We start from the raw sequence: 21290 nt of genomic DNA, 5'->3' as shown, positions 1-21290 counted from the left end.
CCTGGGGCACCTTCTGTGTGCTTATAGCCCATGGGCCCTTGGAGTTAACACTTGGGCTGCTTTCGGTCGATTCACTTCCCCTGCCTGGTTGCCTCAGAGGCTCCAAGCTCCCGTGAGGAGGGAGGGCCTATGGGTGCCCTGACTTATGGGCTGCACTGCTCAACCTGACAGTTACTTGGGGGGTTTTTGAAAGGTACACATGCCTGGACACCCCTGCCCCCAGGCCAGTTAAATTAGAATTTTGAGTGTAAAGACGTGGGCTTTTTTTTTTTAAAGCTCCCTGTCAGGGATATTGTCCTGCAGAGCACTGAGGGACAGAAGGAGGATCTGGGCATCATGCTGTGTTCCTCCCATCCTCTGGAGGACCTACTGGCTGGCTCCGATGGAGGCAGGAACCCATTTCTGCAGGGAAAATCCCAGTGGGGCTGTGGGGTCGCACAACCCTACCTCTTTCCCTCACATCCCCCAGATTGAGGACCCATGGCTGCCTCTGGGATCTATGTCCCTGTGCACGGAGCAGTCGGAACGTGAGCTTTCCCACGGCTGGAGGTGGCCGCCTGATCACTTCCAGCTGTCATCACTAGCCAGGAAGGCCTCTTCCACACGCTGGACTTAAAACTCTGTTAGAAATGCTGTCACCCTGAACTCCATTGCAGCAAACCGGAAACCCTACAGCAAGCCGATTAGGCAGAGGGTGGGAGCGGGGAATGTGCGTGGGGCTGGAGAGGAAGGCAGGAACTCCAGGGAACTTTCCTAAGTTATGAGCTGGCTCCAAAATAATAACTGCCTTTAAAGAAAATAATGAGGTGTGCTGGAAAGGCAAGCACTTTCTTATACTCAGCTCTGTGGTTGGGGTTGAGGCCTCTGGGTGGGGGGTGCGGGTCACAGGCTCAGGGTTTGCTCTCCTGGTCCCTCGCAGCCGCGTCCAAAAGGGTTTGCTATGGGCTGTCATCTGCTGGCACGTGTACAAAACCCGAGAGCAAACACATTTTCACATTCAGTCTTAAATGCTCAGAGGAACCAAGTTTTTCTGAGATTACACATTTTTGCAGCATTATGCTATACTTGAACATGCAAAACAATGAAGTGGAATTTTTTCTTTCTTTCTTCTTCTTCTTTTTTTTTTTTAGCATATGTGCTGCTGAAGCAAGCACTCTTGATTTTTTTTTTTAATAGTTTTTAGGACCACACAGGGACTTTTTTGGTAGGTTGGGTGCAAGGGGGCTAGGGGCTAATGTGGACCGTGTCAGATGTTCAGACAAGTGTTTGCTGAATGGGGATGGCAGCTGTCCTTTGACCCTGCTTACACAGCCTTCTGGAATATCTCTGGGTGGGTGGAGTTCTCTCCACCCGAGTCTCTGCTTCTGTGTGCTGGGAGGACCGTCTGGGGTACAGGGGCAAACACTTGGGTTTAAATCCCAGCCCTGGCCCTTCCTGACAGTTGGAACTTGGACAGGTCACTTAACCTCTGTGAGCCTCTGTTTTCCCATTTGTGAAAAGGGGAAACTCTATAAATAGTTAGGCCTTAATGGGGTGTGTGGTGGCAATAAGAGGGAATAAAGAGCCTAGAAGCGAGGTCTTGCCCCACGCCCCCCCCCCCTTTTCTGTTTCATTCATTCGGCTTTGTCTTCTGTTTTGAAAAAGTCTCCCTCTGGGGCTTCTCAAAACTTGTGTCCCCAGGCCCCACTGCAAGCCAAGTAAATAGAATCTCTGAGGGTGAGAGTCAGGCATCTGCAGTTTTTCACTCTTCCCTAGTGATTCTGACACTCAGCTAAGGTTTCGAAGCACTGCCCTAGAAGGGCCGGTGAACCAGGGACAGAGACAGGTGTTGGGACACTAACATTTGGGTCAGTGCTGTCCCCAGGGCCTTCTGGGAATTCCAGAGGATCACCTTGGGTCCTGGCGATGGGGGAGTTCCTTACACCTAAAGTTTTAGTTGTCAGGGTTTTGACCCTCAGGAAGGATGCCAAAAGCCCATTACATTTACTAATTTGCAATTTTCTTGGGAGTGTGACTTTGAACTACACCCTCAGCAAGGCTGGTGCTGAGGTGGAGTCACCTGACCGGCACCAGTCCCCATGGGCCCCCCAATGCCCCTCTGAGCAGCACACAGTCCTAGGGAAGTGACAGAGAGCTGATTCCTTTCAGGGAATTGGCCCCCAAGGAGGAGGGCAGCTGCTAGTGCTGGTGTTCACAGTGAAGAGACAGTGAGGACGTTCTAGAGAGCCATGCTTCCAAGCTGGAAGAAGAAGTTGGGATAAGTTAAGGAGTGGCCCGCATCTGTGCTGTGAGCAGGGGCACCTGGGGGTGTGAGACCCCTGCATCCATCCTCTGAGTGTACGGGGGGCTGCTGGGTTGCCACTCTCTGGCCCAGGCCCAGCACTGGGTCTGGAGGACTTTACAGCTATCACAAGAATCTCGGTGTGATATGCACGTGCATGGGGGAACGTGCACTTAAAAAGGGATCCTTATTTCTACCATTAGCTCTACAAATCAGGGAATCTTTTTATTTTTTATTTTTATTTATGTATTTATTTTTATAATCGTTTTTTAAATGTTCATTTTATTTTATTTTATTTTATTTTTTTTTTTCAACGTTTATTTTTGGGACAGAGAGAGACAGAGCATGAACGGGGGAGGGGCAGAGAGAGAGGGAGACACAGAATCGGAAACAGGCTCCAGGCTCTGAGCCATCAGCCCAGAGCCCGACGCGGGGCTCGAACTCACGGACCACGAGATCGTGACCTGGCTGAAGTCGGACGCTCAACCGACTGCACCACCCAGGCGCCCCTGTTCATTTTATTTTTGAGAGAGAGACAGCGCAAGCAAGTGAGGGGCCAAGAAAGAGGGAGACAGAGGATCTGAAGCGGGCTCTGCCCTAACAGCACAGAGCCCAATGTGGGGCTCGAACTCACCAATGGTGAGATCGTGACCTGAGCTGAAGTCGGATGCTTAACCAACCGAGCCACCCAGGTGCCCCCAGGGCATCTTTTTAAAAAGGTCTGGACACAGCTAGCATGAGGTGCCCTCTCTGAAGGCTCATGGCCTGCTGCCTTTGCAGGAAGGAAGGTGCCAAGATGAAAGCACAAATGCTATGGAGATGAAGGTGTCCGGGAGGTTTCTTTAAAATACAAAAAAAAAAAAAAAAAAAAAAAAGGGGTGCCTGGGTGTCTCAGTCGGTTGAGCGTCCGAATTCGGCTCAGGTCATGATCTCATGGTTTGTGGGTCCGAGCCCCGCATCGGGCTCTGTGCTGACAGCTCAGAGCCTGGAGCCTGCTTCGGATTCTGTGTCTCCCTCTCTCTCTGCTCCTCAACTCGTGCTCTCTCTCTCTTTTAAAAATAAACAAACATTTAAAAATAAATAAATAAAGTACAAAACAAATGACCCTGAGTTACCCAGAAAAAAAATCTCCACAAAGCAGTGAATCGTGGAACAAAAATTTGTGTGCGAAACAAAAGCTCAGTTTTAGGAATTGTGGGGCCAGGCTTTTCTAGGTTGTCTGTCTTTCTGGCCTTTAGTGGGAGGGCAGCTGAGTGCAGGTGGGTTGAAGGAGGCCAGTCCTATTTTGGCTGAGCCCCAGGCATCAGGGCTGGACTGAAAAGGCCAGTGGTCTCTTCTGGGTCAGCGTGGAGAGGGCAGGCAGAGCCCTGAGTGACCTGGATCCTCTTCATTCGGGTACAAGTCAGGGGGGCCCGGGGCGCTGGCAATAGCCAGTAAAGAGAGATGCCACCCTTTTCCTCGGCAGGTATCGTGTGAACTTCAGACCCAGATACGTCACCAAGTACAAGACGGTGACTCAGTTGGAATGGAGGTGCTGCCCTGGTTTTAGAGGGGGAGACTGCCAGGAAGGTCCCAGGGACCCTGTGAAGACTCCCCGCCCCACGCCCGCTCGGCCTCGAAACAGCGTGAAGAAAGCCACAGGTAACTTCTTTGTGCTTCCCTGTGTATGGCCACCGCTGCTCTTTCCAGTGCTTCTGCAGACCGTAGGATTTATGATTTAGAATGTGGAGCTCTCCAGGGTCTTCCAGTAACACGCATGTACGCCTACAGTAGACGCATGTGGCATACAAATTTATTTGCAGAAGCAGTAGCAATCAGAGTACAGTTTTGTTTTGATTTGTTTTGTTTTGTGTGGCAAGTAAATTGCTTTGTTAGGGCTGGTTTGTGAAAGCAAAGGATTTGGCAATCAGCGTAGGGGAGGCTGATGGTTTCAGACTGGGGTAGTGTGGGCACAGATGCGAAGAGATTCATATGTAGTGATGCTTGGTTTTTACTTTTTGTCTACAAGCTCCCATAGATCTGAATTTGAAGAAACTAATTGTTGTTTTAAAAATAGGTAATCAGGGGCGCTTGGGTGGTTCAGTCGGTTGAGTGTCAACTTCAGCTCAGGTCACGATCCCGTGGTTCATGGGTTCGAGCCCCGCGTCTGGCCCTGTGCTGACAGCATAGAGTCTGGAGCCTGCTTCAGATTCTGTGTCTCCCTCTCTGTCTGCCCCTCCCGTGCTCACATTCTGTCTCTGTCTCCGTCTCTGTCTGTCTCTCTCTCAAAAATAAATAAACATTAAAAAAAAAAATAGGTGTATCAGAATCATCCTCATTCTGTTTAGGGTGAGAGATTTGCAAAGGTAAGCCCCAAGTTCGATGTATCCAGTGAAGTTGTTCTTAAATTTGTTTGCGAATTTTTTTGGAAGTAGCACAAATTCAGTGAATAACTAAGAAAGCAATGATAATTTTCACCTTTGCTTTTAATTATAACATCAAGAGAATGACTTTTATGGCTAAAAATTTTCTGTCCTTTTATTCTATGTCACTTTATCTTTCCTCTTTTTTAAGTTGAGTGAGAATAAATGTAACCTAGATTTTCTTACCAATTTGATGTTTAAGTCGTCTTGAAATGATTATGTTTTCCCATGAAGTATTGTCAATTTTGAAACTTGTAGTGTTTCCCCATATTGTTTGTAAAATAGATTTTAAAATAATTTCTATGGGGCGCCTGGGTGGCGCAGTCGGTTAAGCGTCCGACTTCAGCCAGGTCACGATCTCGCGGTCCGTGAGTTTGAGCCCCGCGTCGGGCTCTGGGCTGATGGCTCAGAGCCTGGAGCCTGTTTCCGGTTCTGTGTCTCCCTCTCTCTCTGCCCCTCCCCCGTTCATGCTCTGTCTCTCTCTGTCCCAAAAATAAATTTTCACTTGGGAAAAGTGAAAAACAAGGCAGACAGTCCTTGAACTCATGAAAGGCAAACATCAGACACGTAATTGCAATACGTCCTGATAGGTACTATGATGGGCTCACATGAAGGGGATCTGTTGGATCATAATAGGTTACTTTTGTTTTATTTTTATTTTATACAAGTTTAAACCCATAAGAGTTGAATAGCTTTAAAAGGATTATTAGGAAAGCAGTGACCTCCCTTTCTCCCCCACTTTCCCTTCCCAAGGATAATTACTTTAAACTCTTTAGATGGTCTTTTGGAATTTACCTCCATATCTATTTTTCAAGTTTTTTTATTTTATTTTATCTTGAGAGAGAGAGTGCGTGTGTGTGCGTACCATGTGTGTATGAGTGGGGGAGAGGCAGAGAGAGGGAGAGAATCCCAAGCAGGCTAGCACAGAGCCTGCGGCAGGGCTTGAACTCATGAACTATGAGATCATGACCTCAGCCAAAATCAAGAGTCAGATGTTTAACCTACTGAGCCATCCAGGCTCCCCAACCTCCATATCTATTGACTTCTCATTATGGAAGGTGAAATTATGACTCCTTTTCATCTGTTTTCCAGCACATGGCTCCTATACCCTCATCCTTTCCATACCGTTTATACCAGATTTTTAATTTACTTAATACTTCTTATTTATGTTGTGGTAACTAGGTAGATAATGTGTACAGCTGAGCTATGTAGTATGCTATGAATCTGTTGGCTTTCCTATATAGCTTTTTGGTTTTTTTAGAGTTAGTGATTGTTTTATATTTTCCTTTGCTTGTTTTTTTTTTTTTTTTTTTTTTTTTTTTTTTTTTTATGTCTTTGTCCCTATTTTAACCCGAACTGTCCTCAGGGTGATTATTTAGATGTCCTCTCATTATGTTCAGACACATCAGTTTCACCTTCTTCCTGGAGCAATCCCCGCCAGGACTGGTCATCCTCTTTTCCTTGTTCACAGCTGCCAGCCTGTGATCTTACTTGTTTCCCTCCGACCGATTCCCTGCTTCCTATACTCTTTGATTGTTCTCAATGTACTCCCTTGTTTTGGTAGAGCACATTCTCCAGTAGTTTTATGAGAATATTGTATGGGATGTACACTTCCTAATATTTTATAGTCTGAAAATATTTTTATTCTACTTTAGAGTTCTAGATTGGAAATAATTTTCCTTTAGAATTTTGAAAGCATCACTCCCTTTTCTTCTAGCTTCCAATGCAGCTGTTAAAATGCCCAAAACCATTCTGATTCCTAATTTTTATATGTGACATGGTTCTGTTTTTTGTTTTGTTTTGCCATTTTAGTGGGATTTCAGAAGGCAATGAAAGGAAATGCTTATCCTTAATCCACTATCATTGTAAAGAACATACAATTTTAGAACTAATTTTTACACTTAATCTATAATGAACAACCATTCATTAAATAGTTTGCAATATCACTTAATGGCTTTGAGAGTGTGATTATTTGAACACAGTCCCCTACTGTTGGTCACTTAGGTTGTTGGTAGTTTTTTATAGATAGTATTTGAATAAACATTTTTTTCCTGTTACCATTTTGGATTCATCTCTGATTATTTACTTGAATAAACTTCTAGAAGTGTAATTGATACTTACTGCCAAGTTATCCTTCCAAAAAGTTGTAGCAATTTCCACAGTCACCAGGAATATGTAGAAGAAGCATTTCCTCACGTGCTGTTCTTCCCTCTTCTCCTGCCCTTTGCTTTTATTTCCTTTGCTCAGAAAGGCATTTCATTTGTAAGTGATTCAACAACTTGTTTTTTCCTCCTGGTGTCTTGAGGTAGAATACATTTTTCAGTGTGGAAAATAAGGTGTTCTTTATAGTTCTCTGCTTGAGAGTTTGGCCATCTGACTTCCAGTCTTGATTTTACCACAAAGCTGATTTTCATGAATAATAGCTGTTGTTACGGTTGTGTGCAAAAGTTTAGGGGAGGAAAAAACAACGAAAGTCAAATATCTACAACATTCTACATTTACTTCTAGCTCTTGTTCATTGTACCTTAATGCATTTTATTTCATTGCAATCTCTATGTTATGTTTGATTTTTTTCCATCCTTTATGATAGTCTCTGTATCATCTCCAGGCTTGTCGATGTTAGCCCCTTTCTAGTATTCCTTGTATCCTACTGTGAGTTCAGGGGTGTGGTTTGCTTTCAGGTTCCTACTGCCTCACGTTTCAATAATTTTGTTTTTGGTTAGTTCATCTATCTCTGGATCTATCACTTTATTTTCATTTTAGGACTCATCACAGTCATCCTTATTAACTTTTTTTTATTTCTTTTGGACTATTTCCTTGGAAGTATATTTCTCAGAGTAGGATTATCAAAAAGTCAATGTTTACATTGTTTGGTTTAGTGAATCTTAGTATATATGACCACATGGCTTTATTGTTAGGAGGTGACAGTAGAGTCACTGCTTTATCCCTCTTTAGCTTTTAGTTTCCCCAACTGCATAACAGTGCTAAACAATGTCTATGAGACTTTGTTAGCATAGCGATGCTAACAAAAGTAAAATAACATTTAGGAGTTGCTTGGAGGATAATTGACTGCTTAATATGATATCATATCACCCAACAGCTAATGGGTGGATATCACTAAAGTGGCTTCTTGTGGTTTTACAGTATGTAGTCAACCATTGGGGTGTGGCTGCAGCTCACTAATGTGAGAATGATGTGTTCATATGACAAAGTAGATTAAGCATATTTCCCTTTAGGGGCGTGTGGGTGGCTCAGTTGGTTGAACACCCTGATTTGGACTCAGGTAATGATCTCACAGTTTGTGAGATCGAGTCCCGTGTTGGGGTCTGCACTGATAGTTTGGGACCTGCTTGGGATTCTTTGTCTGTCTGTCTCTCTGTCTCTCTCTCTCTCTCTCTCTCAAAAATAAATAAATAAACTTAAAAAAAATTTCCCTTTAGAGTGAAAGAGACCATGGACTACCTACTATGTACCATGTACTACATATACTCTCAACAACCCTAAAAGGGAAGATAGTACCTCTGCTTCATAGATGAGGGGATTATTGTTCACAGAAGTTAATTAACTTGCTCCAGGGCAGACAGTAAACAACAGAGCCAGAATGCAAAGGGAGGCCTATTTGACTCAAAGGCCATAGTCTTTTTCTCTACCACAATAATTGCCTATGGTGAGAGGGGATCTATAAGTGAAGGTTTAAGTGCATTCCTTAAGTACCCTGTTTATTGTCTTTGCAGAAAATGGGAAAAGGTAGAACTTAAGTCATGTCCAACTCTTTCCTTGTAACAGATAATGAACCAAGCCAAGTCTCAGAGCCCAAGAAGATTTTGCCACCAACTCGTGCCACAGAACCAAGTCAAGTCATAGATCCAAAAGAGGGGGCGCAAGAACTTCAGGAAAAAAAAATCCAGGTGCTTGAGGAGAAGGTTCTCCGACTCACAAGAACAGTTCTTGATCTCCAGTCTTCCATTGCTGGAGTGAACGAAAACCTCAAACATGCCGTTCAGGATGATGCCAGCAAAATGCTGGCATCATGGCTCAGTAATCTGCATCCCCAGCCAGTGCCTGACAGTGCCATTGGTGGAGACACAGAAACTGTCCAGCTTCCTGATGTCCTCAACAATAAGGAATCTGGCATGAAGGACATCAAATCCGAATTGGCCGAGGTCAAGGATGCTCTGAAGACCAAGAGTGACAAGCTGGAAGAGCTGGATGGGAAAGTGAAGGGGTATGAAGGACAGCTCAAACAGCTCCAGGAGGCTGCCCAGGGCCCTACGGTGACCATGACGACCAATGAACTCTACCAAGCCTATGTTGATAGTAAGATTGATGCCCTGAGAGAGGAGCTCATGGAAGGAATGGACAGAAAGCTGGCCGACCTGAAGAACTCATGCGAGTACAAGCTGATTGGTCTCCAGCAGCAGTGTGATGATTATGGGAGCAGCTACCTGGGAGTGATTGAGCTAATAGGAGAGAAGGAAACAAACCTGAGAAAAGAAATAAACGATCTTCGAGACCGGGTACAAGATCCTTCAGCTCGGTCCAACTGCTGTAATAGTGAAAAGAATGGTGACTTTGGGCCACAGATCAAGATGTTAGACCAGAAAATTGAAAGGGTTGCTGAAGCCACCAGAATGCTGAATGCACGCCTGGACAATGAATTTGACCGCCTTGTAGTTCCAGAGCCAGATGTGGACTTTGATGCACGATGGAATGAACTAGATGCGAGGATCAATGTGACAGAAAGGAATGCGGAAGAACATTGCTTCTACATTGAAGAAACCCTTCGGGGGACCATTAATGGGGAGGTAGATGACTTGAAGCAACTTCTTGATCAGAAAATCCAGTCTCTGGAAGAGCGCCTGGGGAGTGTTCTCCTGGACGTGGCCAATAGCACTGATGCAGAACTCATCCCCCCAGCCTCAGCCCTGCCAGGTGTGTCAGGGGCTGGGAGCAAACAGGTCATGATAGAGTTAAACCACCTGAAGAGCAAAGTTCAAGTTGTTGAGGATATTTGCCTGCAGAACTTTCAGGGAGAGCCTCATGGGATAGAAGATACTTTGCCAAATGGAGAAGACCACATAGCGGGTGATAGTTTGAACCTTTTGAAATCTCTGAATGACACAATGCATAGGAAGTTTCAAGAAACCGAACGTAGCATCCAGAAACTTCAACAGGATTTTAGTTTTCTTTATTCTCAACTAAACCACACAGAAGACGACGTGAATCATCTCCAGAAGGAGCTAAGCAGTTGTAGAGAAGGTAAAAATGCTGCAGTGGGGGGTTTCTCTAAGGGGGGTGAGAAGGAAAGGACGGTGGAGCCCCTCCCGTCTCCCCAGGACCCCATGGCTCATTGCTGCAGCCACCTGGAGGAGAGGTGGCAGCGGCTGCAGAGCCAGGTCCTCTCTGAACTGGACACTTGTAAGGAGAACACACATGGGGTCCAGAGGGACGTGTCCGTGGTTGAGAGCAGGGTGTCTCATATGGAGAAAGCCTGCAGCAAGCTGGACTCCATCTCCGGAAGTCTTCAGAGGATCAAGGAGGGGCTCAACAAGCATGTCAACAGCCTCTGGAGTTGTGTCAGGCAGATGAATGGGACACTCCGGTCACATTCCAGAGACATATCTGGCCTGAAGAATTCAGTCCAGCAGTTCTATAGCCATGTTTTCCAGATTTCTACTGACTTGCAAGACCTGATCAAATTTCAGCCATCAGCAAGTAAGTTGCCCATTACTATCCCATTTCTTGTATTTGTTCGCAGCATGCATTATGCTAGATTTTGGATGGTCTGTGGAGTTCACTACATCAGTGCTACCCAAAGTGTGGTTCGTAGATTGGTGCCAGTTTGTGAATCACTGGTGCTGAGTGGCAACGAGATAAAGACCAACATCGAGAGTTAGTATTTAGAAACTTTTATTTAAAACAATTTGACATCACTGCAGGATTCAGGCACACCATCTGTGCATTTTACAAAAGTTATCAGTCCACAACAAATTGAAAATGAAACTGCTCCTTTGCCACAGAGGAAGAGGGCAAGATGTGGCTCTATATATACTGTCATGTTGGGGAGCTTAGAGGTGGGGTCAGATTTTTGGCCTAACAACTTGGAGCACTGGCTACTTAGGGAGACTCCCATTTGCTTATCTGTTCACTTCTCTATAAGCAGTGCTTTTTGTTTGCTGGTGTCATTATAATCTTTGTCATCATTATCTTTGGGCCACCTCCTGTCTCCTGAAATCTAAGGTCTAGATGATGGCAGATAGAATACGGTCATATTCCTTTCCAAAGACCATGGACAAAAAGCATTTTAGGGGCAGTAACTGTTTAAAGCTGTATAGTGCTTACAACAAGGAAGCATATCAGTTGTGTTTAGGCAAAGCTTGCTGCACACTAGACACGGAGCAAATGATTGTTGAATGAATGAATGGGTGGTTCCTTAATAACATGAAACAATATATTCAACAAAGTTAATTTCCTTGTTTCTTGAGCGTTTAGCACATCATCTGTGAAGGACATAGCTTCTCTTATACCTGGATTCTTTCATGTAGGTGGCCTCAATAATGAGACAGCCTTTTCTAATTGGAAGCAGGGAGGGAAAGTGTGAGTTCACACTTATTGAGCACTTTCTGGGGACCAGCACTAGGCTAGTTCCCTCAGGCCATGTCATAGAGCCCCACAACAACCTCTGCTTTCCCAAGGGGAAGTGTACCCAGGGGCACACATCTAGGGAGTGGCAGGGCCAGAACGAGAACCCTGGGTGGGCTGCATCCAAGAATTGTCTTCCAGTCCAGCACACATCTCCTTCGTGTGTCCGAGAGTTGAATGCAGACTTACTGGTTCCAAAAGGACTTGTTGAGGGCCAGCTGTATGCCCAGAAGGACCCTACTTCCTGACCTGCCCTCTCCCTGTTTTCTCCTCTCTTCCCCTTTGGGCTTTTATCACCTTTTCCACCTTGCTCAGCTCCAGGTGACAAAGACCCCCAACACTGAGCTGAGATGTCATGGCCTGGAGTGAGCCTATAGGGTTTTATGTCCAAGCTGAATCATAAAACCCAAGGAGCGGAGGGCTGAAACATGAGGGGCAGTTGAGCACGGGCCTGGCTGGGGAGAGTCATGGTCAGGTCCCCGGGAAGCTGGAGGATCTGAAGTAGTCAGGTGGGAAAATGCTTTGGGTGTTCTCAGAGAAAAGGAGTTTGTAGATAAGGAGGTACCCAGGCCAGCCAGGACCAGGAAGCTGGCCTCCACCCCAGTGCTGGGCCCACTACACCACACTGTTTATAAGGCTCCCCTCCTCCCAGGCCCACACAGCTCCTGTATCTCTGGAATGTTGAGTAAAGGTCACAACACTGTGTGTGTTCATAGAATGATTGTCCCTTGTGGTGACAGTGCTGTCTGGACTGTGTTTTATAATAACAGATTGAATCAGATATTTCCAGTTGATTTGCAACTCCCAGGCAGTATGGGAAGCTGTGTTAACTCTTTCACACTTTGTCTGCTGAAGTAGGAGTTGGAGGTGAATGTCTTTAAAGAGAATGTAGCTTCTAAAAGATTATCCTTTTGGAATGAATTCATTGCTGTGAATGTAGAATGTGTGGCCTTTCAAGAATTCCATTGATTGAAAAGAGCCAAAAATAAACCAGCAGAGCCTTCTCTGTCCTTATACAGTGTCAAGGTCTAGGAGATCTGCAGCCTGAGAAGCAGAGGTCTAGGGGGGAATCTGGAGTTAAGGTCACAGTGAAAGCCATACATTGACCAGTTAAAAGTCAACAGAGCATTTACTGAGCACCTGCTGTGTGCAAGGCTCTGTGAGAGGCATGGAGATGAGTAGCATGATCCCTAACCTCAAGGCATTTTCTTTTTTTTTTTTTTTAATTTTTTTTTTTTTCAACATTTATTTATTTTTGGGACAGAGAGAGACAGAGCATGAACGGGGGAGGGGCAGAGAGAGAGGGAGACACAGAATCGGAAACAGGCTCCAGGCTCTGAGCCATCAGCCCAGAGCCCGACGCGGGGCTCAAACTCACGGACCGCGAGATCGTGACCTGGCTGAAGTCGGACGCTTAACCGACTGCGCCACCCAGGCGCCCCTCAAGGCATTTTCAATCACAGTGGTAAAGAGACACAGGTCTGCAGAGGGAATGAATGCAATAGTATGTAAATGTCCAGCGAGTGGTGTAGGGGTTTGTTCTTTCAGTTCATAAGGTCTTACTTAGCCCCTATTATGTGGTAGTTAATGAGCTATGTGTGTGGACTATGTGGATGACAATGCATGTGACAATAACAGTCTGGGGACAAACAAGCTGACAAAGGGATGGTCATGGGCATGGGGTGTGCACAGGCATACTGGGTGTGTGGAGAAGCGCTTATGGCCACTGTGGAAGTCAGGGAGGGCTCCTTGGAGGAGAGAGCCCCTGAGCTAAGCCTTCGGGGTTGAGGAAATTGAGAGTTTAGAGGCTGGAGGAGTGAAGAGAGAGGTGGAGTGAGAAGAGAAACTTCTGGAAGGAGGTGTTACTGGAGCTAATAATTGAGGGTTGGGTATGGGCCCAGAAAAGCAGGAGGGTTGGTATGAATGGGCCGTTATCTATTGTCATGTAACAACCTGCCCCAAATCTTGGTGGCTTAAAACAACAAAGATGTATTATTTTCCACTATTCTGTGCATCAGGAGCTCATCAGGGCTTGGCTTAGCTTGGCGTGGTGGTTCTTTTGCTCCATTTGGCATCAGCCTGAGTCACTCAGCTGTAATCAGCTGGCAGTTGGGCCTGGCTGGGCTGGAAGGTCAGGAAGGCTTTCGTCACATGTCTGGCCCCTCAGGCCTCCTCCATGCGGCCATTCTCTGTCTTTCTCTCCCTCCATGTGGCTGACTTGGACTTCTTCACAGCATTGTGGTCTCAGGTTAGTCAGACTTACTACATGGTGACTGGCTCATAAAGGAAACTGGAAACCGCTAGCCCCTTCCAGGCTGGGCGCTGAGCTGCCATGGCATTCCTTCTGCCACATTCTCTTGGTCAAAGCAAGTCAGCTCTGGAAGGGGGATGTGGTTTCTATGTGTTGGGAGGAAAGGAATATTAATGACAGTTATCATATCTCCCTTGGTGAAAAAAGGCCCAGGGAAGAGGATGCATAACGTAGGTTTGGACCAGTGACCAGATTGATGGCCCGGGGCTGCAAACTCTGGTGTTTCTCCTCAGTGCACCACCCAGTTCTCAGATGCTGTTCTTTTCTTTGGAAACATCCCTAAGGGGGCCTGAATTATCCAGGAGACAGCTAGTGTGGGAGCAGAAGGGGCTTCAGCTGATGCTCAAGTAGATCCCTTGAGTATTTTGTCTCCCTCCCATTATTGAAAATGTTCTTCCCTGGGTTTTAAAAGGGACTCTTGAAACTATTTGCAAATGTTGGCTTTTTTTTTTTTTTTTTTTTTTTTTTGGATAAAAGGTCCATGGCTTTCATCTAGGTCTCAGAGAGGTGCCTAACGTCCAAAAGGTGAAGAACCTTCACTCACCTTCTCACCTTCAGTTCAGTAAAGTGGGTGTGATGCCTATCTCCCAGCCCCCCTCCATCCCACCCATTCATTCATATGCTTTCAACTGAGCCGTGTGCTAGTGCTGCAGTGCCGGCCCTCGTGAATGTCACTCTAGCGGGACGACAGACAATGCACAGCCAAGCTAAATGCTGATCTGATTTCGGCTAGTGATCAGTTTGTGAGGAAAGACACAACAGAGCAAGTTCATGGAGAACAGGAGACAGCGGTATATTTTAGGTGAGTGGTCAGGGAAGGTTGCTCAGTGGAGGTGACATCGTTGCAGGGCTTTGCAGAGATCTGTGGGAAGTGGTCCAAGCAGTGGGAACAGCATGTTCAAAGTCCCTGAGGCAGTAATGAGTTTGTCCTGTTTGAAAAACGCAGAATGTATATGAACAAGGGGAGGGTGGGAAGTCCTGGGCATTGAAGTCAGGAAGGAACCAGGTCATGTAGGATTTTATAGGCTATGGTAAAGGATTTGAATTTTAAGTATGATGAGAAACAATCAGAGGATTTTAATTTTTTTTTTAATGTTTATTTTTGAGAGAGAGAGAGACACACAGAGTGCAAGCGGGGGAGGGGCAGAGAGAGAGGGAGACACAGAATCTGAAACTGGCTAGAGCTGTCAGCACAGAGCTGGAGGCAGGGCTTGAACTCAAGAACCTCAGGATTATGACCTGAGCCGAAGTTGGTCGCTTAACCGACTGAGCCACCCAGGCACCCCGCCCCCCCCCCCCCCCCCGCCTCTTTTTTTCCAATGTTGATCAGAGGATTTTGAGCCAGGAAGTGCTTATTATTTCTCAGCTTTGCCATCCTAGCTACTTCCATGCTTTCTCTGGGACTTTAGGCAAGTTATTTATCTACCTAATTACCTCACTTTCTGCATCTGTTTCTTGGAAATAATAATGACGCTGATCTCAAAAAGTTTGTTTAAAGAGGATTAATACTCATAAAGAGTGGAGTATTAAATAGTGCCTGGCCCCTCGTATTTATTCAATCAGTATTACCTATTATTTTAATCCTCTGACCCCTATAATGTTTAATCTGCTCATGGCTGCACTTTTCTCCCTTTTTCTCCCTACAAACCCCCAGGCATCCAGCCTCAAAGGAATCAGAGCAGCCTGTCCACATAGCAGACATGGAAGGAGACCCCTGGGTGTCCGGCTCCTGGCTGCTCTGTGGAATGCTCTAGATAGCCAGTGGGGGTTTTCTCACTTTCCCTTTCTTTTTCTTTAAATTGGGGAGCAGGTAGAAAGTGTAAAAAGCCTAGAAATCTCCCCTCCCTGGCATTCAGGATTCACATTCAAATACTTTTGTTGACAAGAGGCTCAGCACTGGGGTACTTGGGCAGTTCAGTCAGTTAAGCGTCCAACTTCGGCTCAGGTCATGATCTCACGGTTCGTGAGTTCGAGCAATACACCAAGCTCTCTGCTGTCAGTACAGAGCCTGCTTCAGATCCTCTGTCCCCCTTTCTCTGCCCCTCTCCCACTCACACTCACTCTCTCTCTCTAAAAAATAAACATTAAAAAAAAAAGAGAGCTCAGCACTTGGGGATAAGTTAGGTTCCAAATGACAAGGTGGTTCTTAAGTCCTTTGTCCTTCTGTCTGATGTCGCCATAACGGTTTGGCTGTCTGCCTGGGCACGCTCACTCCCATTGTCAGGCGTGGGTGGGGCACTGTGCTTCTGGCCAGCACCCCCTCCATTTCCCTTGGTCAGCATCTTGTGGGGCAGGAGTTCCTCTGTGGCGGGCAGCTCCAGGGTCTGCTCCCTGCATGAGTGAAAGGTGTCTTTTCCTGCCTGGGCCTGAGGACTGCCCTGGCCTGTAACGAGCGTTGTCAGCAAGGCTGTGGCTGGCTGCCCTCTCTGACAGCCGGCACATCCCAGCCTTCTTGTGTGACACAGACGCTGAGCCCTGGCTGGACTCCAGCATTTCTGCTTACAGTAGGAAAGAGGGGACTTCCTGGTGTTGAAACACCTGGGGCTCCCGCTGGGTGGAGATGATGGGCAGAGGAATATTTCTGTGCATCAGGGAAGCTCTCTTTCCCTACGTCACTGTTCCAAGAAGGGACATGCCCGCCTAGATGCCATGATGTTTCAACAGACTCTAGTGACAGGAGTATCACTTCCTTTTTCAAATCCGCACCCCCCCCCCCCTTCTGCTCAAGTCTGAGGGCTGTTTCTCTTATAACTTGAATTATACTAAGCACAACATTTCATTTAGTTGTGTTAGAGATTTAGGAATCCCATCTTTATCAAGTTGCTTAATTCAAGCTATGCTACAAAAATGAAAAAGCATGGATTTTCTAAATATTTAACCATAAAACCTGACCAGGGGAAGAGTGGCCTGATGCCACAGTCATGCCCTCAACTTGAAATCGGCTGGGTTTGGGCCAGTTTAGGTCCAAGATGGCATGATGGACCAAGTCAGGGTTTTAGAAATATCTAACGCCTAAAATAAACTGCATATACTCAGACCATCCTGACCCCTGCAATGTGCTCCCTTACACCCTGCGGGCATCTGGGGTTCGTAATGCCCTTTGGTGGGGGTAAGTTGCGGCTGCCTTTCTGCATCTTAACCATTGAATTTATTTATTTTTTTTTAATTTTTTTTTCAACGTTTATTTATTTTTGGGACAGAGAGAGACAGAGCATGAACAGGGGAGGGGCAGAGAGAGAGAGGGAGACACAGAATCGGAAACAGGCTCCAGGCTCTGAGCCATCAGCCCAGAGCCCGACGCGGGGCTCGAACTCACGGACCGCGAGATCGTGACCTGGCTGAAGTCGGACACTCAACCGACTGCGCCACCCAGGCGCCCCTTAACCATTGAATTTAAAACCATGGTATTCTCAGGGCTGAGGTGTCCCAATAGCTGCATGCAAAAATCCTCTGGGAGCTTTAGAAAAATAAGAACTCCTGGGCTCACTCAGGAGATTCCTGCTCAACAGGGATGAGGTGAGACCCAGGAACTTGCAATTAAATTTGTTATTAAAACAAAACAACCCCCCCCCCCCCCAGCTCTGGTCCCAGAAGAAGAAGGAAGGCCACCTCAAAGGCAGCAGGATATAACCACCCAGGGAGAACTGTGCCCAAAAGAAGGGGAGAAACAAGGAGGAAAGAAGAGGAGAGAGAAGGAAAGCCATGACTTGGACACCGCGTTTATGCTAGTTCACCTGGGGACAGCGTTTATGCTAGTTCACCTGGGGAGTCTGTTGTAGTTGTTGAGACATGCTCTAGTCTTGAGTATGCAGCTTTGCAGTAGGTCTTAAAACCTGGGAGTGTAGACCCTGTGTGGCTCCGCAGAGATTTTAGGATCAGGTTGTGAAATTCTACAACAAAAAAATTCCCAAGCGATGCTGAGGCTCAGCTAGGTGAGAACCCCTGCCCACCCAACCCTGAGATTCTGTGATTGCAGATTCCTTCCCACTTCAGATGTATTTGTACCGCTGTCGGTATCTCCGTGTTCTCTAGGTTGTACTTTTCAGAAATGCAGAGCCGTTTTCGCTGTTTAGCCCGATTCCGGGGCTGCTCGCGTGGTCACGTGGGGACTCATTGTCCCCTCTGTGGTGTAAGCAACACAGCCCTCCTCATAGGCGCTGAGGCCTTCTTTCCTTCCAGCCCAAACCACAACAGCTTCCGGGTCACCATTTGCTCCGAGTAGAATCATTCCCGCGAAGACCTGGTTTCCCTTCAGGTGTCGTGAGAACAGGTCCGGTTTTCTGTAGGTTGACTCCTCAGCCCAGAGCACACCTGTGGCCCTCCACGGCCTTCCCCCTCCCCTCTGCAGCCCTTGCCCTTGCACCTCAGTCTTTCTGCGGGGAGCAGGAGCAGCCGCTTCCTCCAGGCAGCCCCATTCTCATGGGCGCGCAGTGTGGCGGTCTACCGGCTTTGCCGGACGCATGTCGGCGTTTGGAAGGATTTTTGTAGAAATCCCATGTCTTGATGGCCTCCGGGAAGGAGCTCGCGTTGTTGCCGGCTGTGGCCTGCAGGTGCACCCCGGCTTCCTGGGAGATCGGATGCCCCCTCAGCCGGACTTCGCGCCTGCGCCGTGTGTCCCCGTTAGGGATGAGCACCCGCGCCCTCGCTCCGTCTCGCTGGCACCCAGTTCTGCCTGGTTGACGAGAGGGCGCCGTGGACCTGCCCGTTTAATGGACGGGGTGGATGAGGTAGGAGGGGTCAGTGGTTTTTGTACGGCCGGGGTCCCGGGCACAGCCTCTGACACCCGGGGTCACCGTCTGTCCCCCGGCCTCTGGCAGTGTAACAAGACCCCACCACGCTGCCAGGCACACCTAAGGGCCCTCATGCTTGCAGTTTACTTTCTCGTGGCCGCCCGCCTCCCTTCAGGCCTCCCTGACAGGAGGCAGAGACAGCCTGTCAGGGGAGCCAGACACACGTTCTTAGCAGCTTGAGGATTACGGCAGATTTTCTTCAGCAGGTCTTTGTTGCAGTGAAGTCGAAATTGGCTTTTAGTAAGATGGACTCTAGAGGAGAAGCAGCGGCCTTCCCTCCCCGGGTCCCCCTCCGTCTTCGGGGGGGAAGGCTGTGGCCCTGCCTGAGGCCACACGGGCGCATCAGGACTGGAGCCTGGGGCAAGTTCCCGGACCCGAGGCAGCACCCGTGGGGCCGCGCCTTCCCTTCCTGCGTGAGCCTCACGCCTTAACCACAAGGGCAGCAACTCTGGGCTCCCCGGGAGAACGCGGTTCAAATGGTCATTCTCTGAATTGGAAACACATGTTGAGTTCAGAAAGCCATCCGCTGCCAGGAGTGATCTTTCCAGAATGAGCAAAATGCTGTCCAGTCTGTGTTACAGCTTTGTAACAAATGCGTATACATTGGAAACACCTGGCATGAGATGGGGGAGCAGGGGCTGGGGGAAATGACTGCACCCAGGGCAGCATTGCCGTGAGGTGACAGGTTGTCTCGGAGCAGTCAGTTGCCCCCAGCCAGGCATGGGTGTGCTCGCCATGGAGATTGGGGGGGTGGGGGGTGGGGATATTTGGCCCAAGGGAAATATTTGTTCATTCTTTTCCTTCTGCCTTCCAGTGTGTGTGATAAACCTGAGTGTTGAGGGAGTGATGAACATAAAAGAACCTTCACCATCTCTGTGTACCAGCATTAGCCTATTTGGCCCCAGAATGACAATGATTTTTTGGCAGAATTAGGATGCCTAAGGTAATGGCTGGTAACGTGTGGCCCATGATGCCTGCCCTCCTTCCAGCTTTCATTCATTCACCACACCCTTAAATGTCGGCAATGTCGTGTACCAGGCCCTATGCCAAACCCTGGGGACAAAAGATCATTAAAATGTGTCCTCAACTGCTCATCATCCAGCATGACAGGAACAATAGTAAAAAATTGAAAGAGCCCTCCGAGGCTCAAAGGGCCTCAAGGTTCAGAGGCAGGATTATTCAAGCTCTATTGGGCTAATCCACGATGGCTTCCCTGAGCAGGTGGTCTCTGAACCGGGACTGAAGTCAGGGTGCTGGAAGAGGCTGTTTTATGCACCGTAAACACTGAAAGCAAAGGCGTGTGGCCAGGGAAGCTCAGAGGAGGGCTGGGCACCAGTGAGGACACTGAGGGTGCAGGAGGAGGTGGAGCAGGTGGCGGGGACTCAGGATGTCAGAGGAGATTCGATTGGATTTTATAAGCATTGGGAGACGATTGCAGATTTTTGAGGAGTGAGAGAGGGAGGGAGGGAGAGTGAATGAATATGACAGCGCCTGGGTGGGGGGGTCCGGGAGAACAGCGGTGGCTTTCAGAGGAAGAGCGGTGGTTTGGAGGGTGTGGTAGGAACAGGTAAGAAAATAAGGACCAGTGTGAGGGGCTTGTACTTTGCCGACTGCAGTCCATTGAGGACGGAGGGGACGTGTTTACTTTTAAATTTTGGATGGAGACCCATACACTTGGACTAAAGGGCAGGAGCCGTGGGGGCAAGGAAAGAGGCCTGAGGGAGTGGATGGGGCAGCCCCCAGAGGGAAGACAGGCCGGCTGGGAGGAAGGGCTCTGAGCCAGGGGCTCCCTGTGAGGAGGAGGGAAGGGAGGACCCACCCAGAGTGCAGGCAGCTCAGGGAGGGTCTTCTGCAAGTACGTTTTATAAAATATAAAATAGTACAGAGAGATTTATAATAAAACCAGGCCCTGGCTCCCCCCGTCCCTGGCACTTCTAGCTCCCCAGAGGCAGCCACGTGCAATTCTTTTGGCTGTTTTCCCCTGATATTTACCTCTAGGTTTCTAAATTCATTAATTACTTTTAGATTTCTCTCTACAGATATTATATATGTAGTATTTAGTCATTATATATATCATGTAGCAGCTGTAGGTATTAGTTTATATATTAGGCTTGCTTATATCTCCCCTGCCTCCCCTCCTCCCCACCTCCCACTAGAATTTACCACAGTAGCCAGTATTTATGCTGTTATCAATAGCCAATCAGTCGCCAATATTTATGCTGTTATGAGCTAAATAGCTCAGTACAGCTGAATATGATTGTTGCTTTTTGTTTTGCTTTTCTTTGAATTAATAGTAGTGTATTATTTGCTAGATTTTATGTATCTATTTTGGATTCCTCTTACCCTAGGATACCCTCTCAATATAATTTTCTATACCATAAAAAGTATCAGATCATTTTTTGTTTTTTGAATTCATGAGCTCCCTTCTGGAGTTCTCTTTTTGCTCCAATCTGGACTGTTTATTCTCTGGACTTGCTAAAGGACTTCAATTTGAAACGTCTTTCACTACCATCCTAGAAATTTCTTGAACCTCTCTCCTGTCTTGAACTTTTTTTTTTTTTTTTAATGTTTCTTTTTTGTATGGTTTACTTGTTTCAGTGGAGTATGTTTTCTAAGCTTTTTAAGAAAAGGGGCCTGAGGGGTGCCTGGGTGGTTCAGTCAGTTAAGCATCTGACTCTTGGTTTTGGCTCAGGTCATGATCTAGCGGTTTGTGAGTTTGAGCCCCATATCGGGCTCTGTGCTGTCAGCACAGAGCCTGCTTGGGATTCTCTCCCTCCCTCTCTCTCTGCCCCTGCTTACTTTTACTCTCTCAAAATAAATAGACTTAAAAGGTGGGGGGCGGGGGGGGCTGATCGTTTATTTGT

The 21290-nt window shown here is 47.3% G+C and overlaps 1 protein-coding gene across 1 annotated transcript in view; it reads left to right on the top strand.

Annotated features, from left to right (window-relative positions):
* Positions 1–21290, top strand: part of EMILIN2 (elastin microfibril interfacer 2) — a 52920-nt gene that overhangs the window by 23771 nt on the left and 7859 nt on the right. Inside the window, exons 3-4 of the mRNA XM_045458786.1 lie at positions 3747–3922; positions 8470–10398. Of these exons, the coding sequence (XP_045314742.1) occupies positions 3747–3922; positions 8470–10398 (2105 nt within the window). The remainder of the gene's footprint in view (positions 1–3746; positions 3923–8469; positions 10399–21290) is intronic.

Source organism: Leopardus geoffroyi, chromosome D3 (assembly GCF_018350155.1).
Source record: "Leopardus geoffroyi isolate Oge1 chromosome D3, O.geoffroyi_Oge1_pat1.0, whole genome shotgun sequence".
In the NCBI taxonomy this organism is placed as follows: Eukaryota; Metazoa; Chordata; class Mammalia; order Carnivora; family Felidae; genus Leopardus; species Leopardus geoffroyi.
Note: the sequence above shows the minus strand (reverse complement) of the source record. Positions and strands in the feature narration are given on the sequence as shown.